Raw genomic sequence first — 25,705 nt, 5'->3', positions numbered from 1 at the left:
AGATGAACGGAACAGTCCTTTCGCCATTATCCACTATTCATCATTTAATTAAAAACACTTTTATATGCTTCATTTAAAAAAAAAGTTTTTTCTCATTGCATGAGTAGCATCTGACTTTTAAAAAAATTTTTTTATTTTAGAGAATGTGAGCAAGGGAGAGGGGCAGAAGCAGAGAGAAAGAGAGAGAGAGAGAGAGAGAGAGAGAATCTTAAGCAGGCTCCAAGCTGGGCTTGGAGCCTGATGCAGGGCTCGATCCTATCACCCTGGGATCATGATCTGAGCCGAAATCAAGGGTCGGACGCTCAACCGATGGAGCCCCCAGGAGCCTCCCTATATGCTTCTTTTTAAACACTGGAATTTATTAAGAAGGGAAGCTTCATATCCCTACGTACATGGAAGTCGATCATCAATGAGGATAAAAGGGAGGCAATTGTATAGAGCAACGCAGGAAGCAGAACTGTGTGTTTAGCATCTAGGTTGGTACCATTGCCTTTGCCCGGGGAGGGGGCGGTGTGTACAGCTGGGGGTTTCCCAGCACTTACAGAACCAGTTTGCCGAGCCCCCTTACGAACTCCGCCGCCAGCTGAGATGCACCCCTTTGTCAGAGTTCTGGGTTCCTGCCCCTCTCCCAGGCTTCCAAGTTTGAATATTTTTAGCCTCTTTCCTTTCCTCCTCCAGCCCTAGGGAGAGGGGCAGCTTTCTGTAATTGTTGGAGAACTCTTGTTTTGCCTTTTCAGTGCTTCAGTTGCTGGGTGTGGTGGGCAGAATAATTGTCCCCTAAAGATATCCATGACCTAATCCCCAGGGCCTTGAATAAGTCGCCTTACATGGCACAAGGGACTCTGTAGACGTGATTACGTTAAGGACTTGCGATGGGGAGACTATCCTGGGTTATCTGGGTGGGCCCCATCTTCATCACAAGTGTCCTTAAAAGCGGCAGTGGGAAACAGAAGAAAATTAGAGGGAGATGTGACGAGGGGGAGTGGCCTGAGAGATAGGGGGCGGGACCGAAAACCTGTAGAGGCTACAAGAGGCAAAGAAATGGGTTCAGCCCTATAGAGCTTCCAGAAAGGAGCACAGCCCAATGACCTCTGTGTCAGATTTCTAACCTTCGGAACTGAAAGATGATGAATGTGTGTTGTTTTTAGCCACTAAACTTGCTATAGCAGCAATAGAAAACACACACCCTGGTTACCACTTCTATGCGAAATTCTCTGTTCGTGTAACAGGTGATCATCCTCCCTGGGACCTCTTGCAGGGTGTTCTTACCAGAGCTGGGAAGAAAATAATAAGGAAGCCCTCGGGGGCAAAGAGGCAGCCTAGTAGCTCTGCGCTGGAGGCCAAGACAGAAAGGATCTCCATGGCCCCGTTGACCTTCCCCTTGGTGCTGTGATGGACGAGGAGGGAGGTGACCCAGACATTGCGGGGCACCGGCATGCTTGAACTTGGCTTCATTGACGGGGTCAGGCAGACTCCTGGCCAGGAGAGCCCCAGCGGTGCTCCCCGGGGCCACAGAGCCTAGATATCCCTGGACACCGTAGAAGACAGTGACAGAACCCTTGCTGCATCCAGGGCAGATGAAGTGTGCAGGTGCTTTTGTTGGGAGGGCAGTGAAGAATAAGGAACAGGGGAAACACAGGAAAAGGGAGGTGAGCAGGATGTAGCTGAGAGTTGGTCGTTGGCCTTGACCAAGGGAAAGTCTTGGTCCTTCACAGAGACCACAAGGACCGCAGCCAGGGGGACAGAGAAGCATAGATCTGTGGGGGCCAGAGCCGTCCCCGTGGGGTCTTGATAAACCAGGAAAGCCGCTTTCTTTGGGAGATGGTGGTCTTGATCTGGGTTTGAGTCCTGATGGGACGATATGACATTTGTCCCTGATTTTAGTTGATCAGGGACAAGCTGATCAACTAGTGATCAGGGCAGCCTCAGCTCACTGGCCGGGTTGGTCTGGATGGTGGAATCTCCCTGGCCTTCTTCCTTGCAGGCTAAGACAGCGTCTGCAGTTGCTACGGGATTCTGCCAAGCCCGGATTAATACCCTCGGGCCAAGAACAGTCAATACAGAAACTTCAGGAGAGAGCCGCCTGCTTTCTTAGGTAGAAATCCCTGACGGTTGATGGGATTCGTTCCGCTGGTTGCGTCCAGGACCCTGGACGACATGGCTTCGTCCTGAGGCTTGAAGTCCTGTTCACAGCTGGCAGAGTTGCATGTTGTACTAATCAAACTAAATGAATCTGGCTAGCCCCGGTCCGTCAGATGAATCGGGTCAAGAATGGATTCTTCTAACCCCTGTGGGAGAGTCTTTCCAGAAAACGAAGCCAGCTTTCTCCTCTGTGGGTTTTACCTTCCTCAGTTTCGTTCTCTCCTCTGCCTTCTTCACTATCTTTCCTTCTTCTTGTCTCGAGTTCTGTACAGACTCTGGGGATGGTAGGATCTGAATGAGGTCGCTGTCATGAAGATGGGGCACGGACGACCCATCACTGAAGCCTCTCAAGGTATAAATGTCCCGTCACGTTTATTTGTTAACTACAGGCAGAGGAGCTGCTGAACACCTGGAGGTGGGAAGGTTGTGGGAAGTTTCCAGAAACATCACACCCTTGTAACGCCCTTTACTTTAGAGGCGTTTCCAAATGGAAACATTTGGACAATTATGAAACACTGAAAGCTTCCTGGTCAGGAAGTGGTCTTGTAAAAGGGGGAAGCCTCTGAGGCTTAGCAACCAACGTTAGCCCGTTTGATGCTGACTACCTCAGACAAACTGAGCTAGCAGTCTGCTCAGAGCAGGAGGAAGTAAGCCTCTAGTGACATCAGCCCTGCTTTGAATGGGGTATTATATTTAGGAGTTTCTCCTAAAGCAGGGTGCTTGTGCTATAGGCAAACGCTCCATTCATTCATCCACCGGATAAGTTTTGTGTCTCATAACATATTGTGAGTGTTGTTCCAGACCCTAGGGCTGTACCGGATGCCAAGGCAGCCCAAGTTTCTGCCTTCCCTTTTCAGGCTCTGAGCCCCGCTGAGGTGGGTCCCGGCCCCTCCCGGCCCCATGCTAACTTTATCTGCCCTTCCCCATAGCCAGACCATGTAGCTGGACCCTCCCTTCAAGGTCTTCTCCCACTGCATTTCTCAAGTTCTCCCAGAGCTGGCCTCCAGCCCAGCAGGTGCTTTAACCTGGTGGCCCTTTCCTACATCAGAGAGAGGAGACCGTGTCTGCTCACCTCCAGGGAGTCAAGTTTCCCAAAGAGCGACAATTAGGACTGTTCAGACCTCAGAGAAGACACCACGCCAATGGGACAGAATGAAGCCGATGGGCTTCAAGGGGTGAGACATCTTCTAAGGCTCTTTTTTAACCTTGAACAAAGGAATCCTGTGTTATACATCAGTTATTTTCCAGGAACTAAACCAGGTTCCAAAGAAGCATGTTTTTTTAGGGGCGCCTGGGTGGCTCAGTCAGTTAAGCGTCCGACTCTTGATTTCAGCTCAGGTCATGACCTCACAGTTCATGGGTTCAAGCCCCGAGTTAGGCTCTGCGTTCACAGTGTGGGCCCTGCTTGGGATTCTTTTTTCTCTTTCTCTCTGCCCCTTCCTTGCTCATGGTTGCTCTCTCTCTCTCTAAAGTAAATAAATAAACATAAAAAAAATGTGTTTTTTTTTTCTGGAAGAGAATTCCAGCAGAGCCTTAAAAATGACAGGTTACATCCGTGCAAGTGGACGTGAACATTTTACTTTATGTATCAGTCCTATGAGAGCAATTTCATGCTGCTTGGATTTATGCGCCTTACAAAAAAAGCATCTAAAAAGTTTGTAAGCAAAACATACCAATCAATAAAAATCTCTTCAGTACAGATTCAGCCTGAGAAGAGGAGACAGCCCCCAAGATCAGCAATTCTTGGGTATTTCAAAAGATAGATATCTCCTTTTTTTAAAATATTTTTTAATGTTTATTTATTTTTGAGAGAGAGAGAGAGAGACAGACAGACAGAACACGAGCAGGGGAGAGGCAGAGAGAGAGGAAGACACAGAAACTGAAGCAGGCTCCAGGCTCTGAGCTGTCAGCACAGAGCCCGACGCGGAGCTCGAACTCATGAACTGTCAGCTCATGACCCGAGCCGAAGTCGAACGTTTAACTGACTGAGCGACCCAGGCGCCTCTAGACATCTCTTTTTGATACTCAGAAACAGGACTTTTACAAACAGGTTCACTCGTCAGCACACCTCAAATAAAACCCTCCCCATGGGAATGGGGTCTCTAAATCCAAAACTCCTATTTCCACACTCATCATACCCTTGGCCATGAGTTCATTGTTCTCTCTGATGGGTCACACACGTTGCACTGGAGACCAGCATGGAAGTGGCCAAGACTTGTGCCAAGTCTCCATCCCCCATTTAGAAGACCAGACAGACATCCAAACAGACAGGCTCTGAGATATCCATTTTTATAGTTTCTAAACAGTGTCCTGAGGAGGTAATGTTCTAGACTGAGCAGTGACTTGGGAATAGGATTCTTCCTCCATATTCCTCTCCATTTTATTTTATTTTATTTTATTTTATTTTATTTCATTTCATTTCATTTCACTTCATTTCATTTTATTTTTGTAATGTTTATTTTTGAGAGATAGAGAGAGAGAGAGCATGAGTGGGAGAGGGGCAGAGAGAGAGGGAGACACAGAATCCGAAGCAGGCTCCAGGCTCTGAGCTGTCAGCACAGAGCCTGACATGGGGCTTGAACCCACAAACAGCAAACACTCCATTTTAAAAACACTATTTCCACAAAGTTTGTTGAGTGACTGTCTATGACACATCAGGCCAGTCCTTTGCATCTCTCCTGAGGGGCTCACGGAAATGAGGCGGCAACTGCCCGGAGAACGTGAGGACAGGGGACTCTGAGCTTCTCCGATAAATTAAGCGGCATAAAAATGATACATTTCAACTGCTTTAAAATTACTGTCACCCTTGTTCAAGGGTGTAGTGGCTCGATTCTAAACCTTGTAAACTTTAGGAGGTAGAATTGACATCTGGAAGGTGCTTCTGCGGATTTGTGAGTAGTCGAGAGAGGGGAGGGCTAAGAGAAGGGAGGGAGTGGGGGTGATTGGGTTTTGGCGTGAGTATCTGGGCAGGTGGGGCACCTGTTACAGAGAGAACGAGATTGGGGGTTGGTGGAAGTTGGGGGCGGGGGGTGGAGAAGCTTTCTGGAAAAACCTTCTTAGAAGAAAAAAATGCTTTGATTTTAAAAGCCTAATGTAGGGGCAACCTTCAAGTGCGCTCACTGGAAGGCCTTTGGTAACTCTGAACATTATCATCCATGGAAGCTTCGTGATCTGTTCAGTTGTTTACCCTCTCACTGTCACTGTCGGTTTGCCTAGCTTAACGTAGCACGTGTCAGGTACTGTACTTGACTCACGAGGAACTGTATCTGAAGATAAGGAAACTGACGCTCAGACCTTAGATGACTAAGGTCACCCAGCTAGCAATATGCAGGGTACATTCTTTTCCTGTGTACTTATATTATATAAAAAGTTAGCCCAATACAGAAGGTGCTTTCTGGCTTCAAAACTAAACTAACAGCAGCACTAGCTCCCTGGTCCTTGTGAAATACCTGCCATCCAGAATCTTCTGATCACCAGGTCCTTTCTCTGGGGGGTAAGCAGTACTATGTACTTGAGAGAGATGTCTTTTTAAAAAAAAATTTTTTTTAATATTTATTTTTGAGAGAGGGGGAGGGGCAGAGAGAGGGAGACACAGAATCTGAAACAGGCTCCAGGCTCTGAGCTGTCAGCACAGAGCCCAACACAGGGTTCAAACTCACAAACCTCGAGATTGTGACCTGAACTGAAATTGGATGCTTAACCGACTGAGCCACCCAGGCTCCCCGAGAGAGATGTCTTTGAAAAACCTTTGGAAGCCTCTTGGGATAGATTTATGGTGACCATATTTCTTCACCAAAAATGTTGACACAGGGTCGGATATCGGTAGCACATTTGAAGTTGGGATTGCTCTGGAGAGCCCAGCTTATTTGGTTCCCTTGAGATGGAACTAGGAAGAGTATGTCTACAGAATTTAGTCCTCAGGAAGAGCAGACTCTGGGTGGTCTCCTCCCAGGAATATCCCCTCGTACCAGATGTCTCAGACCGATGTTTTCCCCTTAAGCTGTAACTTGGTGTTCTAGACCATTGTCCCAAGCCTGGGGCCTCGTGTTCCAGCTGATGTCACAGGGGATGTGGGAGGCCCTGCTTCTAAAGAACCTAAAGCCTTGACCATTGCAGGGGCGCCTGGGTGGCTCAGTTGGTTGAGTGTCAACTTCAGCTCAGGTCATGATCTCACCACTTGTGAGTTCAAGCCCTGCATCGTCAGGCTCTGTGCTGACAGCTCAAAGCCTGGAGCCTGTTTTGGATTCTGTGTCCCCCGCCTCCCCATTCCTCCCCACTTGCTCTCTCTCTCTCTCTCTCTCAAAAGTAAATAAACATTAAAAAACAACAACAACAAAGAACAGCCTTCCCTCCTGATCAACACCCTGAAATCCCCATTAATCTCTATTATTTGTGATTTTGTAAGAGAAATCAACTTCAGGTAGCTTACAAGAAAGGAATTCATCCCATGAACTCAGCAGTACCTCATGGAACCCGAGGCCAGAAAGCAGCCGGACTCCTGGAAAGCACCGGAGGGGAAAGCTGCCCAGAAGCCTGGAAGGTACTGTTTCCCCTCCCTGTGCCTTTTCTCCAGGCATCTCCTTCCCTCCTGTTTCCTAGCAATTAGACTTCTCTGCTTTCCACTTTTCCACTCACAGCGGTGGTCCCTAGAGCTGTTAGATTTCCATGAACCAACAGGGTCAGGTGCCCGGAAGAGAATAGATTCTTTCTTGGTCGCATTCCACCGTCTGGGGAAATGTCTGCTGAGTCTGTCCTATGCTCTGTTCTGAACCCAAGTCAGGTCCGAGCTGGGTGGTTTAAACATGGCTGCTGTGGGGGCCACGCAGCCCATGAGTTTAGTCCTGGGCAGAGTCTGCTCAGGACGATGAGGGTGGGAGTGAGACTGGGCCCCAGTAGGGAGGTCTGTTGAGGTCCTGTGGGTGCTTGCCATTTGGTCGCAGTCCCCTCGGATCTGTGGGGATTGTCATTATTTTATACTCAGTACACTTCCCACTTTTTATTTCAGAAACTGCTCCTTCTCCATTGCATGCGGGCCTGATAGAAATCATCCAGTACTTGTCCCTTTGTGATTCGCTTATTTTACTCAGCATAACGTCCTATAGGTTTATTCATGCTGTAGCAGGTGTCTGATACTCCTTCCTTTTTAAGGCTGGACAATATTCCATTGTATGGATGCGCCACGTTTTGCTTAATTCATTCATTCGTTGATGGACATTTGAGTTGACTCCACCTTTTGGCTCTTGGGAATAACGCTGCTAGGAATGTGGGTATACAGAGATCTCTTCGAGATCCTGTTTTCGATTCTTTTGGGCATATAGGCAGAGGTGGGATTGCTGGATCCTATAACAATTCTATATTTAATTCTTTTGAAGAACCACCATACTGTTTTCCATAGCAACATCATACCCCCTTTTACATCCCCTCTGACAGTGCACAAGTGTTTCAATTGCCACATCGGCACGGACACATTTTATTTCCTGTTTTGTTTTGTTTTTTTTTTTTTCTTTTTGGGGTATAGTGGCCATCCTATGAGTGAAATGGTATCTCATTTGCGGTTTTATTTTGCACTTCCCTAATGATTGGTGACGTTGAGCATTTTTACATGTACTTATTGACCATTTGTGTATCTTCTTTGGAGACTGCTATTGAATTTCCACTTGAATATGCCTATTCTCATCCATTGCCCAGTTTTGAACTGGGTTGTTTATTTTTTGTTGTTGAATTATAGGAGTTGTTTGTATATTCTGGATACTAACCCTTTATCACATGTATGATTTGCAAATGTTTTCTCCCATATTCATGGGTTGCCTTTCACTCTGTTGATTGTGTCCTTGGATGTAAAAAAAGTTTTAAAATTTGTTGTAGGGCAAATTTGTTGTGTTCTGTTGTCTGTGCTTTTACAGTAATATCTAAGAAATCATTGCCAAATCCAATGTCATAAAGCTTCCCCCCTATGTTTCCTCTAAGAGTTTTATAGGTTCAGCCCTTACGTTTAGGTCTTTGATCCATTTTGAGTTAATTTTTTTTAAGTTTATTTACTTTGAGAGAGAGAGAGAGAGTGAGCACAGGACAGAGGTGGGGGGAGAGAGAATCCCAAGCAGGCTCTGCACTGTCAGTGCAGAGCCCGATGTGGGGCGCAAACTTTCAAACCGTGAGATCGTGACCTGAGCTGAAACCAAGAGTTGGATGCTTAGCCAACTGAGCCACCCAGGCACCTCAAGTTAATTTTTGTATGTGGTGTGAGGTAAGGGTCCAACTTCATTCTTTTGTGTGAGGAGATCCAGGTCTCCCGGCATCATTTGTTGAAAAAACTGTCCTTTTCCCCATTGAATGGTCTTGGCACTCTTGTCAAAAATCATTTGACTACATCTGTGGGAGCTTATTTCTGGGCTCTCTATCCTATTCCTTTGGCCTATATGTCTGTCTTTATGCCAGCATCACACTTTTTTGATTATTTTTGCTTTGTAAAAAGTTTTGAAATCAGGAAGCATGAGTCTTCCAACTTTATTCTTCTTTTTCAAGATTGTTTTGGTTATTTGAAATTCTTTGAGATGCCATATGAATTTTAGGATGGATTTTTCTATTTCTATAAAAAAATACCATTGGGATTTTTTATAGGATTGCACGGAATCTGTAGTTTGGTTTGGGTGGTACTAACATCTTAACAATACCAAGTCTTCCAGCCCATGAACACAGAATGTCTCTCCATTAATTTGTGTCTTCTTTACTTTCTTCCAGCAGTATTTTGTAGTTTTCAGTCTTTTGCCTCTGTGGTTAAGCTTGTTTTTAATTATTTTATTCTTTTTGATGCCATTGCAAATGGAATTGTTTTCATAATCTTTTTCAGACAGCTCATTGTTAGTGTACTAGAAACGTAACTGATTTTTGCTTGTTGATTTTGTTAATGTTTATTTATTTATTTTGAGAGAGAGAGAGAGAGAGAGAGAGAGAGAGAGAGAATCCCAAGCAGGCTCTCTGCTGGCAGAACCGTGAGATCATGACCTGAGCCAAAATCAAGAGTCGAATGCTTAACTGACTGAGCCACCCAGGCGCCCCTGCATGTTGATTTTGTATCCTGCAACTTTTCTGATTTCCTTTATTAGTAGTTCTAACAGTTTCTTTTGTGTGTTTGTGGAATCTTTAAGTGTTTGTGGAATCTTTAAGGTTATCTATATATGAGGTCATGTCATCTGTGAACAGAGATTAAGTCTTTTATTTCTTTTTCTTGCCTAATTGCTCTGGCTAGATGTGGCACTATGTTGAATAGAAGTGGTGAAGGCAGACATCCTCTCCTTTTGGAACTCCAGTGACACAAAGTTTAGATCTTTTGTTATTGTCCCACAGGTCCTAAGACTACGTTCCTTTTTTTAAAAAGACAATTATTGGAGGGGGGGGGCACCTGAGTGGCTCAGTCGGTTAGTGTCTGACTTTGGCTCAGGTCATGATCTCACGGTTCGTGAGTTCGAGCACTGCATTGGGCTTTCTGCTGTCACCATGAGCCTGCTTTGGATCCTCTATCCCTCTCTCTCTCTCTCTGCCCCTCCCCCATTCACTCTCTCTCCTTGTCTCAAAAATAAATAAACATTAAATAAATTTAAAAAAAGAATGAAAATTATTGGGGCACCTCGCTGGCTCAGTCAGTTGGTAGGGCATGCAACTCTTGATGTCAGAGTGTTGAGTTCGAGCCCCATGTTGGGCATAGAGATCACTTAAAAAGAAAAAAAAAAGAAAATGATTTTCTTCTTGTTCAAATTAGATAACTTTATTAGCTATCTGCACGCTCACTGATCCTTTCCTCTGTATTTTCCACTCTGCTTTTACGCTCAGCCAGTGTTATTTTTGTCGTTTGCTGACTTTAGTTATTGTATCTTTGACTTCTAAAATTTCCAGTTGGTTCTTCTTTGTCTTTTTCATGTCTTTGCTGAGATGTTTTTACTTTTCCCATTTGCTTAAAGAGAGCTTGTAATTGCTTGTTGGAGCATTTATATAACTGCTTCAAAATCCTCGTCAGATAATTCCAACATCTGTGTTGTCTCCGTACTGGTATTTGCGGATTATCCTTTCTCATTTGAGTATGAGATTTCCTTGGCTCTTGTTATGAGTGATTTTGGATGGTATCCTGGGCATTTGGAGGACAAGGTTATGAGTCTCCCTCCTTTTTACGTATCTATTTTAGCAGGCAGTCCGTCTGTTTATATTAGGAACGCATGTCCTGGCCCCCTTTTGTGGGCTATGTTTTAAATGTCAATTACTTTTCAAAGCCTTTGCTATGCTCTTGTGGGCGGCTGCTTGTGTGTTACCCACAGGCCGGTCTGAAACCCGGGCAGGATTCCACACCAAAGCTGAGCTCTCAAAGCTTTTGCTGTGTTGATCCCGGTCAGTTTTATAAATGGGATGTGTCCAGGACTTGATGCTCTGATTTAAAGCATCCCGTTCTGCCATGGATTTGTGGCCTCTCCTCTCCCCACCCCCACCCCCAAATTCATGTGTTGAAGCCCTAACCCCTCATGTGCTGGTATTGGGAGATGGGGCCTTTGGGAGGTGATGAGATTTGGGTGAGGTCAGGAGGGTGAGGCCCCGGTGATGGGATTGCTGTCCTCATTAAAAAGGCCCCAGAGAACGTTCCCCTTCATCCCCTGCCCATGTGAGGACACAGTGACAAGGTGGCAGTCCACAAGGCAAGAAACAACGCTGGCCCTGAGATGATGGACTGGCCTCCGGCACCGTGACAAGATGGCATTCCTGCTTCTCTCCCTTGGTGTAGACCTTCTCGCTTCTCAGAAGGTATCTGCAGAAGTATCTGCAGAAGTTCCTGGTGGCTTCCCCTCCCTGTCTCCCCACCTTCCGGTGCGGGGACACCCTCCAAAACCGAGGTGTTGTGGCACTCGCCTGCCGACACCCTCGGGAAAAGCTCCAGGTTTCCCAGCCAGCAAGGCCGGGTGCTGACTTCTGTGAACTCAGCTCCCGCTACCCTTTCTCCTCGCTCCTAGCCTAGCTCTGCTGTCAGGACCCACCAGCCCGAACCTCACCTTCACCCGGGTCGTGTTTACTTAACTAGTTTTTTTTTTTTTTTACATTTTTTTAATGTTTATTTTTTTGAGAGAGACATAGAGTTTGAGCAGGAGAGGGGCGGAGGGAGACACAGAATTCGAAACGGGCTCCAGGCTCCGAGCTGTCAGCCCAGAGCCTGACGCGGGGCTCGAACTCACGAACCGCGAGATCATGACCTGAGTCGAAGTCGGACGCTTAACGGACTGAGCCACCCAGACGCCCCTTAACTAGCCTGTTCTTAAGAAGCCTCCCCTTGGGGCACTTGCGTGGCTTAGTCCGATAAGTGGCCAACTCTCGATTTTGGCTCAGGGCTCAATCTTGCAGTTCGTGAGTTCAAGCCCTGTGTCCGGCTCTGCACTGACAGTGTGGAGCCTGCTTGAGATTCTGCCTCTCCCCCACTTGCTCTCTCTCTCTTTCAAAATAAATATATAAACTTTAAAAAAAGAAAAGAGGTCCTCCCTACACCAGAAGAACGGGTCGCCTAGGGACTGGGCACCTTTGCCTGCTGTGGCTCTCAGTGTGAAAGTCCCCTGCACTCCATGACCTTGACTTTTCTGCCATCTTGCTCAGCCTGTAGCCTCCGGGCCAGCGCTTCTGGGTTTCTCTGCGGTGTTCTGGTTGTCCAGCACAGTGCCTGACGCGTGGGAGAGGAGTCATGGAAAGAACCTTCACCTGTATTTCCTGCCTCACTCCCCTGCATTTAGCCCCACCGCAGTTCATGAAAACAGGGCTTTGCTCCCAGAGCCTCTCGCAGGCGAGAGAGACAGAGAGAGACAGAGAGAGACAGAGCATGAATGGGGGAGGGTCAGAGAGAGAGGGAGACACAGAGCCCGAAGCAGGCTCCAGGCTCCGAGCCGTCAGCCCAGAGCCCGACGCGGGGCTCGAGCTCACGGAACATGAGATCATGACCTGAGTTGAAGTCGGAAGCTTAACCGAGGCGCCCCTCTCCCAGCACTTCTTAACTTCAGGTGGCTCCCTTTGCCAGGATGAGCCTTCTGGGCTCCCTGGGGATGTGGATGGAAGCACTCTCTGGCACATGAGGGCCCTTAGAGGACAGAAGCACCATATCTGCTCTGTTCAGAATTGTCCCTACCTTGCCCTCGGTGTGGCACGGTAACACTGTGCCTCCAGCTTTCAGATACTTTACAACATGGTCTCTCGGAGCCCTTGCGCTGGCCGGAAACTGTTGCCAAGGCCCAGTTTCAGTCTGCACTTCTGGAAGCAGCAATGCTATACCGGAGACCTGAGATTCTGCCGGGGAGTGACTGTGCCATTTCAAAGTCCAGAATGTATACAGCAAACACTTTGTTGGGTGGCCAGATATACCTCAGCCAGAGAGGTAACCAGTGCCAGTGTGTGGGACGTAAAACAAAGCCATGAGGGGCGTCTGGCTGGCTCAGTTAGAAGAGTGTGTGACTCTTGATCTTGGGGTTGTGAGTTTGTGGCCCACGTTGGGTGTAGAGATCACTTAACAACGAAATATCAAAAGATGATAATAAATAAAATAAAGCAATGAAACACAGGGCGTGCACATCCGTGGTGGCCGGGCAACCAACTTTTATTACAGTTATCCTGATCTGATCGAACGGTTCAGGAGGCCAATTAAATTCACATGCAGGAGAAATAGCCTCAGATCAATCTCTGGGCAAACCTTATCTTTACGATTATTCACAATATTGCTATTCTTGCAGATGGGTACGTGTCTCATAAAAAGAAAACAAGGGAAAGGATCACATGAAACTGTTTCTGGGAGAGATGTGGAACAGCACTGCTGGGCGATGTTTATAAAGTGTGACCAGGAAGATCAGCACCCTGCGTGGACTTAGAATTTAAAATACGTAGACGTCAAAATCGGAAGGTAACAATATGGAAATGAAGCATGCTGCATGGAACTCTGGTATTAAATAACCTCATCTTTAGGGACACTTGGGATAATATGCCGGCCCCCACGTGGAGGGGACCGACTTGGCTGATAATTCCCAGTTGGCACCCGGGAGGACGCGCGGGTAGATCCGTCACGGGTCAGGGGCAGTGTGACATCTGTGTGGCATAGCTCAGGGACTCGGGCATTTGCATGGACTTCTCCTGGCGCAGTGACCTCAGTGCTTTGAATCCTCTTGGGTCAGCGAAGCGAGATGCTCCCGGCCAACGTTTGCCCGCTTTTTGGTCTCATCTGGGCTGTTCTGAAGTCTCAGCTTTGCTTCCAGTCTCTGCCTCCATCCTTCTCTGAGCCTGAAAATAGACACCAAACACGCAAACAGAGCAGCCATTTCCACGGCTGTTGGCTCAGGGATGCTTCCTTCCCCCCCCTTTTGTTGCCCCCCTGAAGGTGTCTGTGTGTGCATTCAGGTTTTAAAAGGTATGCAGAGCACTTGCAAATTTAAATATATGCATATTTTATATTTTGTAGGTATATCTTTAGCTCTCACTTCTGTTCAGTCTCTTCTAATCTTAACCCTTCAAACTTTCCCTTTGGGGCTGCAACGTCTTTAGAGTTGTGGAGGGGGGAACCTGTCAGTCTAGAATTGTTCACTCGGCAGAGCTATCTTTCAAACACAGAGGTGAAGTAAAGGTGTCTTCAGCCATGCAAGAGCGGGAGGAACTCGCACCAGCAGCCTGTCCCCACATGACATGTTAAAGGAAACCCGTCAAGCAGAGGGAGAATGGCCCGAAATGGAAGTCGGGATCTGCGCAATTCAGTGAAGGGCGATCGCGTGGGTGCATATTACTAATTTTGTCTCGCTACTTAAATCTCCTTAGGGCGCCTGGGTGACTCAGTCGGTTGAGCGTCCGACTTTGGCTCAGGTCAAGATCTCACGGTTCATGAGTTCGAGCCCCACATCGGGCTCTGTGCTGACAGCTCAGAGCCTAGAGCTGCTTCGGATTCTGTGTCTCGCTCTCTCTCTGGCCCTCCCCTGCTCGCGCTCTGTCTCTGTCTCTCTCTCAAAAATAAACTTTAAAGAAAAAAATTGAAAAAAAAAAGAAGATAGTGTCTGAAAGCAAACCTGTCAATGACGTCACGTGGGGTTTATGACATGTGTGGAAGAGAAACTTTACTTTGCACCGTTGGAGGGGGAGCGGGGGGCCGGGCCACCGTAAGGCTCCCACACCCTCCCTACGGGAGACCAGGTGGCCCCCAAAGGCACACGGTGATGGAGGCCCTAAAGCGACCCTGAAAAGAACACAAACAGATGGCGTTAAAAAGCCGACAGAGGAGATAAAATGAAATCATAAAACACCATTTAGTTAACCCAAAAGAAGGCAGAAAAGAGATAAAGGAAAAACAGCACAGATGAGCGAACAGGAGACAAATCGCAAGCTGGCAGATTTAAACCCAATCATGCGCATTAACGTTAAAGATGTAAACCGCTGATTAAAATGAAAAGATGTTGAGTTGAATAAAAAATGATATTGAAATAGAGGCCGCCTACGGGAAAATCGCTTTTTGTTTTATTTTATTATTTTATTTTATTTTGAGAGAGAGAGAGAGAGAGAGTGCGAGCAAGTGGGAGAGGGGCAGAGAGAGGGGGAGAGAGAGAATCCCAAGCAGGCTCCATGTTCCGTGCAGAGCCTTACTTGGGGGTCGATCCCACAACCCTGGGCTCATGACCTGAGCCAAAATCAAGAACTGACTGAGCCACCCAGGCGCTTAGGAAAGTCACCTTTAATATGAAGGTGGCAATAGGTTAAAATCAAAAGGATGGGAAAACATTCTCTCTTAACCCTAATCAAAGAAAGCTGGAGTGTAATATCAGACGAGGTAGATTTCACAGCCAAGAACATTACCAAAGAGAAAGAGGGTCGTTTGGCAACAAGGGGGTCAATTTATCAAGAGGACGTAACGATCTTAAACATTTGTATGAAAACAGAGCTTCAAAATACACGAAACGAAATGCGACAGAGCTGTTAGGAGATAGAGACAGATCTGCAACGACAGCTGGATTTCAATACCCACATTTCAGAACCAGAGGCAAGACATCAGTAGGGCTGTGGAACTCTGAACAACACTACCAACCGACCGCTTCCCACTGGTGAAAGGCGGGGACTCTCCAACAGCCCTCTCCTCCTAGTGTCCATGGGAAAAGTCATAAGGAGAAAATGAAGGCACGGGGAGATCTGCGGGCTCACCCAGAGACCACAGGGGCTGGGGCCGTTCCTCTGGCGTCTGGTCTCTGCTGTATTTAATCCTGGACTAAGTGGCCACGTGCGGGGGAGGGGGGGGTTGGGGGTTGGGCGGGGGAGAAGGAACTGACATTATCCTGTTCCAGGCTCGGAACAGCCTAATGAACTGGGCCATCTCCTCCATTTTGTGCCGGGACAAGACGGATTAGCGGGTAAGAGCAGAGACCCTCTGGAGGAGGCCACCGGGTTCAAATGGGAAGAGGAGGAGAAGGATGAACAAATTCGAGTCTCGCCGTCCCACCAGCCAGAAAGCGTCCCCCTGCGGTCTTCCGTTAAGTTGCATAGACGGACACTGTGCATATACATTGTCATGTTTTAATTTTTTGACATTTATTCCTCTTTTGAGAAATAGTGTGAGCAGGGAGAGGGGCCGAGAGAGGGGGAGACACAGAATCCGAAGCAGGCTCCAGGCGCCGAGCTGTCAGCACAGAGCCCGACGCGGGGCTCGAACCCACGGACCGCGAGATCATGACCTGAGCCGAAGTCGGCCGCTTAACTGACTGAGCCACCCAGGCGCCCCTGTCATGCTTTAACAGACTGGAGCCGGTTTGCTCATCCCTCGGCGTGCACTTCAGTTTCTGCATCTTCCTTAGGCAGTTCCATTGCACCTGACGCCTTCTGCACGCTCCCTAGGGCGGGAGCGGGGGGCACATGCGTGCACGGCGTGCTGAGTGGCCTGGCCTGGGGAAGGAAGGTGGCAGGGACCACAGAAATGACTGACCGCCCACCTCGGCTTCTCAGACAATCCCCGGAGGAGACGCCCTAACACGGTGCTCCAACAGTGAGGACAGCCCGCTTCCCCTTGCCCGTGGCCAGGAATGCGGCCCAGCAGCTCTCCATATGTGCAAGAGGCTGGGTTCCCCTTGGGACTCAGGAGGGTGCTTGGAAGGCAACAGCGAGTCTAAGTCGCGAGGACTGGTGCGTGTCGTTGGCCCAGCAAGCACACACTGGCAGCGTGGAGTCAGCGGCCCCGCCGTCGGGCTGATCCCCCCGGCCATACACAAGCTGTGCCCTCTGCAAACAGACGGCGGCTGAGCTGTTCCATGGGGACGGAGGACCCAGATGGGCCTGTCCCCTCACTGGCTCCGAAGTGGAGATGGCGCGTGCGGGTGGTGAGCCGCCGCGGTCCCCACAGCCATGGCGGCCCCGGTCTGCTCAAGGGAGTCGCCGCTCTGCCCTGGGTGTACTGGTTTGGCTGCCGCAGGGATGCCCGGCAGAGGGGTGACCGCCCATCAGCCCCTCTCAGAGAACCTCGCAGGGTGTCCCGTGTCTTCATCCAGACGAGCCCTGGGAATCGGTCATGGTCTCCTTTGCTTGATTGCTCTTTACGGGCTCATCTGCTGACCTGCTCCCCAAATTTAGGGTGACCCCCATGCACTAGAAATGGTGACAGAGGGGAGATTTTTCCATTTCTAAGATACGGATCAAAGGGTACATTTGTTAATGTAGAAGAATTTTAAAAATTACTGCCCAAGGGCGCCTGGATGGCTCAGTAGATTGGGCGTCCGACTTTGGCTCAGGTCATGATCTCATGGTTCGTGGGTTCGAGCCCCGCATCAGGCTCTCTGCTGTCAGTGCAGAACCTGCTTCGGATCCTCTGTCTCCCTCTCTCTGCCCCTCCCCAACTCTCGCGCGCGCTCTCTCTCTCTCGAAAATAAATAAACATTAAAAAAAAAAAAAGAAAAGCAAACATAAAAATTGCTGCCCATCAGTATAGGTGATGGCAGGAACATACGCCAGGAAAATTAAAATAATGATGTTCTCTAAGATGCCCATCTGACATTCTGGGGAAATAAATTTTGCTTTAAAAAAAATAGACAAACAAGGGCAGTAATGCTTCGCCCATGTGTGTTCATGGCGGGGATGCTGACAGCGGGGAGATTGTGCCTGGGAGGCCGGGGATATGGGAATTCTATCTTCCGCTCAGTTTTGCTGTGAACCTAAAACTGCCCTAAAGAATAAAGTCTATTTTGTTTTTAGTGGCGTCTGGGTGGCTCAGACGGTTAAGCGTCTGCCTTTGGCTCGGGTCATGATCTCACGGTCCGTGAGTTCGAGCCCCGCGTCGGGCTCTGGGCTGACGGCGCAGAGCCCGCTTCAGATCCTCCTCTGTCTTCCCCTTTCTCTGCCCCTGCCGTGCTCATGCTCTTTTCTCTCTCAAAAGTAAATAAATAAATGTCTATTCTTAAAATCGAAATAAAAAGAACAGTAAAAAAAAAAAAAAAAAAAAAGACAAACGAGAAACGAGCCACGTACTTTCTCAGGGCGCTTTTTCCCAGGCGATATTCCTCCGACTGTCGGTAGTAGGTCTGTTTGCCGATCTCCTGTTCCCAGAAACGCTTGAGCTCGTGGCAGGTGTTTCCGCAGAAGACTTCCCGGCGGACGTACTGATTGTTCATCCCCTTGAAAAAGAAAGTATCAGTCGAACCCCGTGGAACACGCTCCCTCAGACTCTGGGGGGTACAGACTATTTGAATCCGGCCCCTGCCACTTATCTGAGGGGGTCCTGGTCAGCGGCAGAACCTCACGGGGGTGGGGTTGGCCACACGGCTTGTCGTCGGGATACAGTGGTGTGAATGCGGAAGTCCCCCCGCGGAGCGAGGCCTGGCAGAGACCTCTGCCCTTCCGTCCTCCTTCCGGAAGAGTGGCCCTTCTCAACTCTGCATCAGCAGGTGACGCGTGCCAGGCTTGGATGCACGGTCTAGTTCGTTATCGATGCCCGCAGCACCCCCGTGAGTGGGCGTTACCCTCCTCATTTTATGGGGGAGACGTGTGACCAGTTACAGAACTTGCCTGTGGCCCCATGGCTGTAACTAACAGAAACAGGCTGCATACTTCTGCGTGTCTTCAAGCCCTTTACTAAAGGGCTTTGTCACACGTGACGGTCCCAGCGTCTGATACACGTGGAGCCGGCAGCTTTGAGGTGTGTGTGTGTGGGGGGGGGGGGGGGGGGGGGGGGCACGCACTTGGGTGTGGAACGCTCCAGGTCAGACACTCAAGAACGATCGTTGTTTTACACAAAGAAACTCTGACCCACTCCCAGACCTCACTGGGTCCGGGGGACAGGTCAGAAGCAGGGACCGGAGGGGAGAGGGGTGCAGGGTGAGGAGCAGCGGGCTACTGGAAACGCCCGGAGAGACGCAATGACCGTGCGGTGGAGGCCAGGTTAATGGAAAGTGGACGGGTTCACAAGGCATCTTGGGGGGGTGGCCAACTCCACCTGCCAAATGCGGGTGAGGGGCTGTCGGTGGAGACTCTGACGCCTGTGCAAAGATGGGAAGCAGCAGAGGAGGGGTGCTCACGGGGAGGGGCCTTGAGCCATGCCGGGCAGAATCTGAGATGCCTGGGTGCTACCACCCAGGGGAAGAGAGAGACAGGCATCTGGACCTAGGGTCCGGAGCTCAGCCTGCTGGTCTGGACCACAGCTCTCTCGCAGAGACAGACTGGGGTGGTGGGGCGGGGTGGAAGGAGAGAGGGTCTGAACCCAGACATCGACCGTGGACCTGTGTTCACACCTTCTGCTTGTCAATAAATTTCTCTGGGCCTCAGTCTCTTCACCTTTAAAATTTCTCTGAAGATCAGTGGGCGCCTGAGCGGCTCAGTCGGTTGAGTGTCTGACTTCGGCTCAGGTCGTAATCTCGCAGTTTGTGGGTTTGAGCCCCACATCGGGCTTTGCGCTGACAGGGTAGAGCCTGCCTCTAATTCATTGTCTCTCTCTCTCTCCCCCTCTCCCACTCGCGTGCTCTCTCTCTCTCTCAAAAATAAACATTAAAAAACATTGAAAAATAAAATAATATTTCTCTGAAGATCACAATGTAATCGTGGATGTGAAACTATTTAGCACTGTGTAAATTTCTGAATAAAGACAACGTTTATAGTTCGTCAACCTTAGATTGCACAGGGCATGATACTATAATTAACAGAGAGCAATAATAACTCCTCCAACTCTCTATAGAAAAGAAAGAATTCCACTTCTCTTTCCTTCTGGATCAGCGGCTATTGACCTTGGCTGCCCGTTGGAATCTCTTGGGGAGCTTTGCAAAGACCTGACGCCAGGGCTCTATCCCCAGGGCGTCCGATTTCAGCGGCCCGTGGTGTGGCCTGGGCATCAGGGATTTGTCAAGCTCCCGCCCTGTGATTCCAGGGTGCAGCCAAGGTGAGAACTGCCATCTTGAATCCTGTCCTCTCATGCCGTGGTCACATCTCTGTCCGGCGCTGGGTCCAAGGAGGCCGCGGTGACGAGGGCTGGGCATAGAGGCCTAAGGAGTGTAACAGTCATGGCCATCTTGCAAAGTAGGCACTATTTTCCCATCTTGCAGGTAAGAAAACTGAGGTTCAGAGGTAGCCATCTGACTTCATCAAAGTCATTCTGATGGTCAGTGGGGCAGGTGTCCTACTCAGGGCCCAGGCTCCATCCACTGCCCCTAGCTGTTGGCCACGGAGGAGGAATGTGACTCTCTTACCCCCGGAAGTGCTCAGTGATCTCGTACTTTCCTGGAAATATAGCAGAGGGCTCACTGACTGCAGTGAGCCCCCCTGCCTCAGAGCAGAATTTTTCAGAAACGGCTCTTTCCTGTTTTATCTCAATGTCTTGAGCGCATAGCCGTGCTCAACAAATACTTGTTGAATTGACCAAATCCCCCACCTCCCACCCAGTTATCTTTAGTGATTCCTCTGCAGTGCTTTGGGCATCGAGGGGAAGTCTGCAGGGACAGTAAGAGGGACACTGTCACGTCACCTTGCCTGCCCACTGGCCCTGGTGGACCTGGCCAGCGAGTGTGGCTGCAGAACATGTTTCTCAGGGAGGGCAAAGGAAAGAAGCTGCTGATCCTGAGAATTGTGAGTTCATGTGAAGTTTCTGGCGTGCAGGGGAGAGTCAGTTTGGGGGAGTAAATGCTCATTAGAGTTTTTTCCCATAGAATTTGGAGGGTTCATTTTTACTCCGAAGTTGTTGTTTTTTTTTTGTTTTTTTTTTTTTAATGTTTAAGAAAATGGGAAGGCTCTCGGGGCGCCTGGTGGTTCAGTCGATTAGCGGTGAAGTGTCTGACTTCCGCTCAGGTCCTGATCTCAAGGTTCATGAGTTTGAGCCCCGCGTCGGGCTCTGTGCCGACAGCTCAGAGCCTGGAGGCTGCTTCCATTCTGGGTTTCCCTCTCTCTCTGCCTCTCTGCGTTTGGGCAGCCTCCAGACCCAAACACAGCGAGTGCGGCCTGGCGAGCAGTTATGAAGTGTCCCTACTGTGTGAACAGTCTGTGTCCAGCCTCAGGCTTCCATTTCTTTCTCTCTTTTTTTTTTTCTTCAGTGTTTATTTTTGAGAGAGACAGACGGAGCGTAAGCAGGGGAGGGGCAGAGAGAGAGAGAGGGAGGCACAGAATCGGAAGCAGGCTCCAGGTTCTGAGCTGTCAGCACAGAGCCCGACACGGGGCTCAAACCCACGCACTGTGAGATCGTGACCCGAGCCAAAGTCGGACGCTTAACCGACTGAGCCACCCAGTCGCCCCTCAAAACGTGTTTTTTAAAAGTTTATTTACCTATTTTGAGAGAGACAGAGAAAGCCAGTGGGAGAGGGGCAGAAAGAGAGCGAGAGGGAGAATTCCCACCAGGCTCCCCACTGTCAGCGCTGAGCCCGATGCAGGGCTCGAACTCACAACCCACGAGATCATGACCTGGGCGGAAACCCAGAATCGGACGCTTAACCCACTGAGCCACCCAGGCGCCCCCTTTTGAAAATTTTTTTGAATTTTTTATCAAAACACTTCTTCCTGGACCCTGCTGGCCGCAGGAAAAAGAGGGTCTGGGCCCCACTGGGCCTGTTTGCAGCCATAAACGTAATACCCTACAGCCCGCTTTCAGATGTATTCCGGCGCTGTGCTCCAGGGCTGGCCTCCCAAACCGTCTGCAAACGCCCACCTCCGCTCCCCAGCCCTCCTCAGCGCGCCCTGCGAGCTCTAGCTCTCTTCTTTTGTTACAGAGGGACTCAGGGTGCCCCCCCCCCCGACCCCGGCCTCTCCCTTCCCCGAGCCACACCCTGTGCCTCGGCTGCAAAGGGCTGTCTTGGTCTGCTGCTCTTCTGTCATCCTGTCCCCGCTGCTCCCAGCGTCGGATATTCGTGAAATCTCTCACCTGTAGCGGGTGTGCGGGTGTACCTGCTCTGCCCGCTTAACGCACGGTGTTCCCTGCTCACTCCCGGGGCACGGACTCCCGACCCAGCAGGCGGGAGGGTAAGAGAGAGGAGGACGGGCACCCTGCAGCGGTCCCCTCCGAGCTTCGGGGTTTCCTTTATGCGTCCTGCACCTCCGTGTTGTCATCTGTGAAATGGGATTTTTGTGAAGGTTCAATCAGATCACGCTCCTGAAAATGCCGCACACAGACGTGTGTCCAGCATCCTTCTAGGTGGCCCTCTGATTTTCTCAGGCTGTTGCCGGGCACAGGGACGTCATTAGCCATGGCGAATAGAGCATAATCGAAAACCCTAAGTTAAGTGTCACTTTTCCTTATATGTACATAATATCGAATGTTTGGCCTCTGGACTACGTACGTGGCTAGGATTCATTTGGCTTTGTTCCTGGTCTGTTGGGCTCCTATTTAGGGACACTTAGATGACAAGGCAGAAGTTTCTCAGGTTTTTAGATTAGACAACGTCCCATCTAGGGTCACGCTCAGAGGAGCATTTGGTAAAAGTTTGTGACTGGTGTCGTTCTTATGTCCTTTCACCTCTGATACACCGGAGATGAGCCTCACCACGCCCACTCATCGGGGGGTGCCCACGTGCGTAAGAAGGAAGATCTGATCGTGTGTTCCCGAGGGAGAACCGAGTCCCTTCTGGGGTGAACGCTGGCGTCTGTCTCCACTTTCGTCTCCACCGTGTTATTTTACAACCTAACCAGCTGTTTTGCTGGAAAACACCGATGCCACTATGGTGCAAAGGAGCAGGCTCTCTAAGAAAAAATGCATCTTGCTGTTAGACGAGCTACCTCACCCTCTTCCTAACTTTCAGCCATCGTCCCCAGTATGACCAGCACGGTGGCGGCTGCCGTTAACCAGTTGTGTAACATCAAGGAAGCAAAATTAGTGACAACTTTTAGGAAAATACACAAGTACGAGAGGAGAGAGGGAGTTAAAGACATCTGGGACTCCTAACCCCCCAACCCCAGGGACTGGTGATACTAGGATGATTCAGGGTCCCCTCAGGGGACTTCAGGTGTAACAGGGGGTGAGCTGTGACGGGAGCTGAAATGGGGGTGGGGTGGGGCACGGGAAGAGTCACCTGACCCGGTCTGAGGGGTTCAGGGGCCTGCAGGATGAGTGGGTGGGAGCACCCAGGGTGCAGGGAGGAGGCCCTGCGGAGGCCGGTGGTGAGAGCCCCCTGAAGCAGAGTGACTGAGACAGAGGGGCATGGCCTGGGGGGGCAGGGGAGGGGAATTACTGCAAAGGGGCATGAGGGACTTTCTAGGGTTCTGGAAATGTTCTGTATCTTATTTCTAGAGAGGGTTTGCCAAAACTTATCAAATCGTACACTTGAACCGGGTGTATTTTATTCACATAGGTGATGCCTCGGTAGAAGCCGAGAAGAAATGTCTTCTGCCTTTGGACTCGAGATTCATCCAAGTTCCCTGGTTCTAACCTCTCGGGAGACTCTGGCAGCACGTCAGTGTTGGGGGGTTAGCCCCTTGCTCCACGGGAAACACGTGTTCCTGTGAGCGTGTGTGTGTTTTTGTTTCCCGGCTTCCAAAACGGAGACAGCTCCTGTACCTTGAGGAAACGAGGCAAGGAAACTATGAGTAGCTGGAAAACCCTTTGGAAACAGAGGGCATTGTCCTTGATATAGAAACGGCTCAGGATGCCTGAGGGGCTCAGTGGGTTAAGCCTCTGACTCTTGCTTTCGGCTCAGGTCATGATCTCTCGGTTTGTGGGATCGAGCCCCGTGTCGGGCTCGGCGTTGACAGTACGGAGCCTGCTTGGGATTCTCTCTCTCCCTCTCTCTCTCTGCCCCTCCCCCGCTTACCCTCTCTCAGACATGAATAACCTTAAAAAAAAAAAAAAAGAAAGAAATGGCTCTGTTCTCTCCATCTCCTCCACCAAGAATACCATCACCGGTGCACTCCCACTGAGAGAATTGGTCACATTATTTCCAGCCGATCGTCACCAGCTCGGAAAAGCCATAACTTCAGGGCCAATGGCGAACTTTATGTCACAAAATCAATTCGTGCTCGAGGAGAATGACGGCACGTAACCCCTTCACAGCAACTCGGTTCCACGGATTGTACAGAACTTCTACGTCGGTGAGGCTTCTGTGCTGCACGGAAGGCCAGCTGGTGTTAAAGAGTCACCCAAAACAAAGGCGCACTTGTCCCCTGTGAGCCCTGACACCGTGCAAACCGTTTACTATCCCAGGCCTCATGTTCCTGGGAGGATTAAACCTAAATTGAGGAATGTGAGTCTTCTTTTTTTTTTTTTTTTATTAAGAATTTTGGCTTATGCTGGTCATTCTCAGGACTCCTGGCGAGAGCAGCTCATTGCATATGGCGGACCATACGTGCCACCAAGCTACTTCTTACGCTGCCGACGCCTGATAAGAGCGGCCATTTTGTGACAATTTTCCACCACGTTTCAACAAGCTTCGTGGAGGTCATGGCTTGAAGTGGAACGGAGGGTTCCGGCCCCAGATAAATGGAGGAAGCGCTCTACCCCCGTCTATCCAGAGAATGCAGCTCCAGAGACAGTAGACGAAGACACAGGGCAGCTGATGGAAGACGCTGGAGAGGAAACGGTAGCAGGTGGGTCGGAGAAAACCAGAATTCCTATTACCGTTGAATGGCACCAAGTTTTTCCTGTGGGATCCAGGCAGGAACACAGCCAGAGAGAGCTCCCCATCCCCTGATTTTAGGGAGAAAGGACACTCGTAATGCTCAGGGAAGGAGGGAAATTACGTGCTCTTCCTTTCTCTAGGCTCTTGGTCTCCAGGAGGTTCCGAGGCGTGGGAGGTGTGGCAGTGAAATGGACCACTGGCAATATCAAGACAAAACCCGGAGGGCAGCACAACTTGGTCCGCCAGGAGGGGCTGTGGTCCTCTTGGTGGAGGCACCCCTGCAGCTCTTCTCTTGGCCCCCTCTGCACTTGACCCCAGATAGAAGTGCAGCACCAGACGCACTCAGCAGACCAGGTAACTAAAGCCTAGGTTTTGGGCCAAAGGACTGAAAAGAGGAGTCCAGGGAACTGGAAATTACCGGGGATACCATGGAAGTCGGTGGACTCACAAGTTACTTCAAAGTTACTTACAGACGCCTAAGCTGGCCTCTGGGCTGCCCGCGCAGGAATCTGACCGAAACAGGGAACGAGCGGAGAGAAATTCATGCACAGATCTGGAAAAATCGAACAGCATCACCAGCCAGCTAGGTCTAAGTGTAATTTATAGATCTCTCTACCCAAGGGTGGCAGAACACAGATTCTTCTCTGGTGCACATGAAACAAACCATGGAAAAAAACAAATTCCTAGAACTAATTCCTAGCAAGGGTGCAAGACAGGAGATGGCGGCACAAAAATTAATACACGTCAGCAACGGACAGCTGGACACGGGAACTCAAGACACAACACCATTCACAGTAACTGCCCGAAATGAAATACTTAGGGGCACATCTAACAAAACACGTACAAAGTACGTTTGCTAACAACTGCAAAGTGCTGATGAACGAAATGTTGACAGCTCAGAGCCTTCTTTGGATTCTGTGTCCCCCCCCACCCCTGCCCCGCCTCTCCCCTGCTTGCGTTCTGTGTGTGTGTGTGTGTGTGTGTGTCTCAAAACTAAATAAACATTAAAAAAATTTTTTTTAATGGATCATAAGTCTGATATAAAATATAAAACTCTAAAACTTTTAGCAGAAAACATAAGAGAAGTTTTTGGGGCTTGGGGTTAGGCAGAGTTTAAAATAATTTTTTTTGATGTTTATTTATTTTTGAAGGAGAGAGAGACAGAGCGTGAAGGGGGAGGGGCAGAGAGAGAGGGAGACACAGAATCCTAAACAGGCTCCAGGCTCTGAGATGTCAGCACAGAGCCCGATACGGGGCTGGAACCCGTATACCAAGAGATCATGACCCGAGCCAAAGTCAGAGGCTTAACTGACTGAGCCACCCAGGAGCCCCGGGGGTGAGGCAGAGTTTTTAAGTGTGACACCAAAAGGAGCCTAATCCAGAAAGGAAAAATTGCCACACTGGGGTTCATCAAAATTTAAAAATTTTGTCCAGCAAAAGACAGTTAAGGGAATGAAGCACAAGGTACAAATTGAAAAAAAAAATATATATATATATGCACAAATCACAGAGACAACAAAGGGTTT

General features: G+C 49.5%; 1 protein-coding gene across 1 annotated transcript; it reads right to left on the bottom strand.

Moving 5' to 3' along the window:
- Positions 1-13,292: 13,292 nt before the first annotated feature.
- FAM240A (family with sequence similarity 240 member A) lies at positions 13,293-17,771 on the bottom strand. Its single transcript, XM_049639427.1, has 2 exons — positions 17,629-17,771; positions 13,293-13,425 (listed from the first exon to the last, which is right to left on the bottom strand). Exons 1-2 carry the CDS (start codon positions 17,769-17,771, stop codon positions 13,293-13,295), a joined length of 276 nt encoding a protein of 91 aa, XP_049495384.1.
- Between the last annotated feature and the right edge of the window lie 7,934 nt (positions 17,772-25,705).

This window comes from Panthera uncia, chromosome A2 (assembly GCF_023721935.1).
Source record: "Panthera uncia isolate 11264 chromosome A2, Puncia_PCG_1.0, whole genome shotgun sequence".
Lineage (NCBI taxonomy): Eukaryota > Metazoa > Chordata > Mammalia > Carnivora > Felidae > Panthera > Panthera uncia.
The sequence above is the reverse complement of the archived record's forward strand: the minus strand, read 5'-3'. Positions and strand labels throughout refer to the sequence as shown.

What these genes read in the sequence shown, in the direction of transcription:
- FAM240A (XM_049639427.1), bottom strand. Translation starts at nt 17,771, where the DNA reads ATGAACAATCAGTACGTCCGCCGGGAAGTCTTCTGCGGAAACACCTGC. An exon ending in GGAAAAAGCGCCCTGAGAAA is followed by an intron (nt 13,426 to 17,628) that starts GTACGTGGCTCG and finishes GTCTATTTTCAG; the next exon opens with GCTCAGAGAAGGATGGAGGC.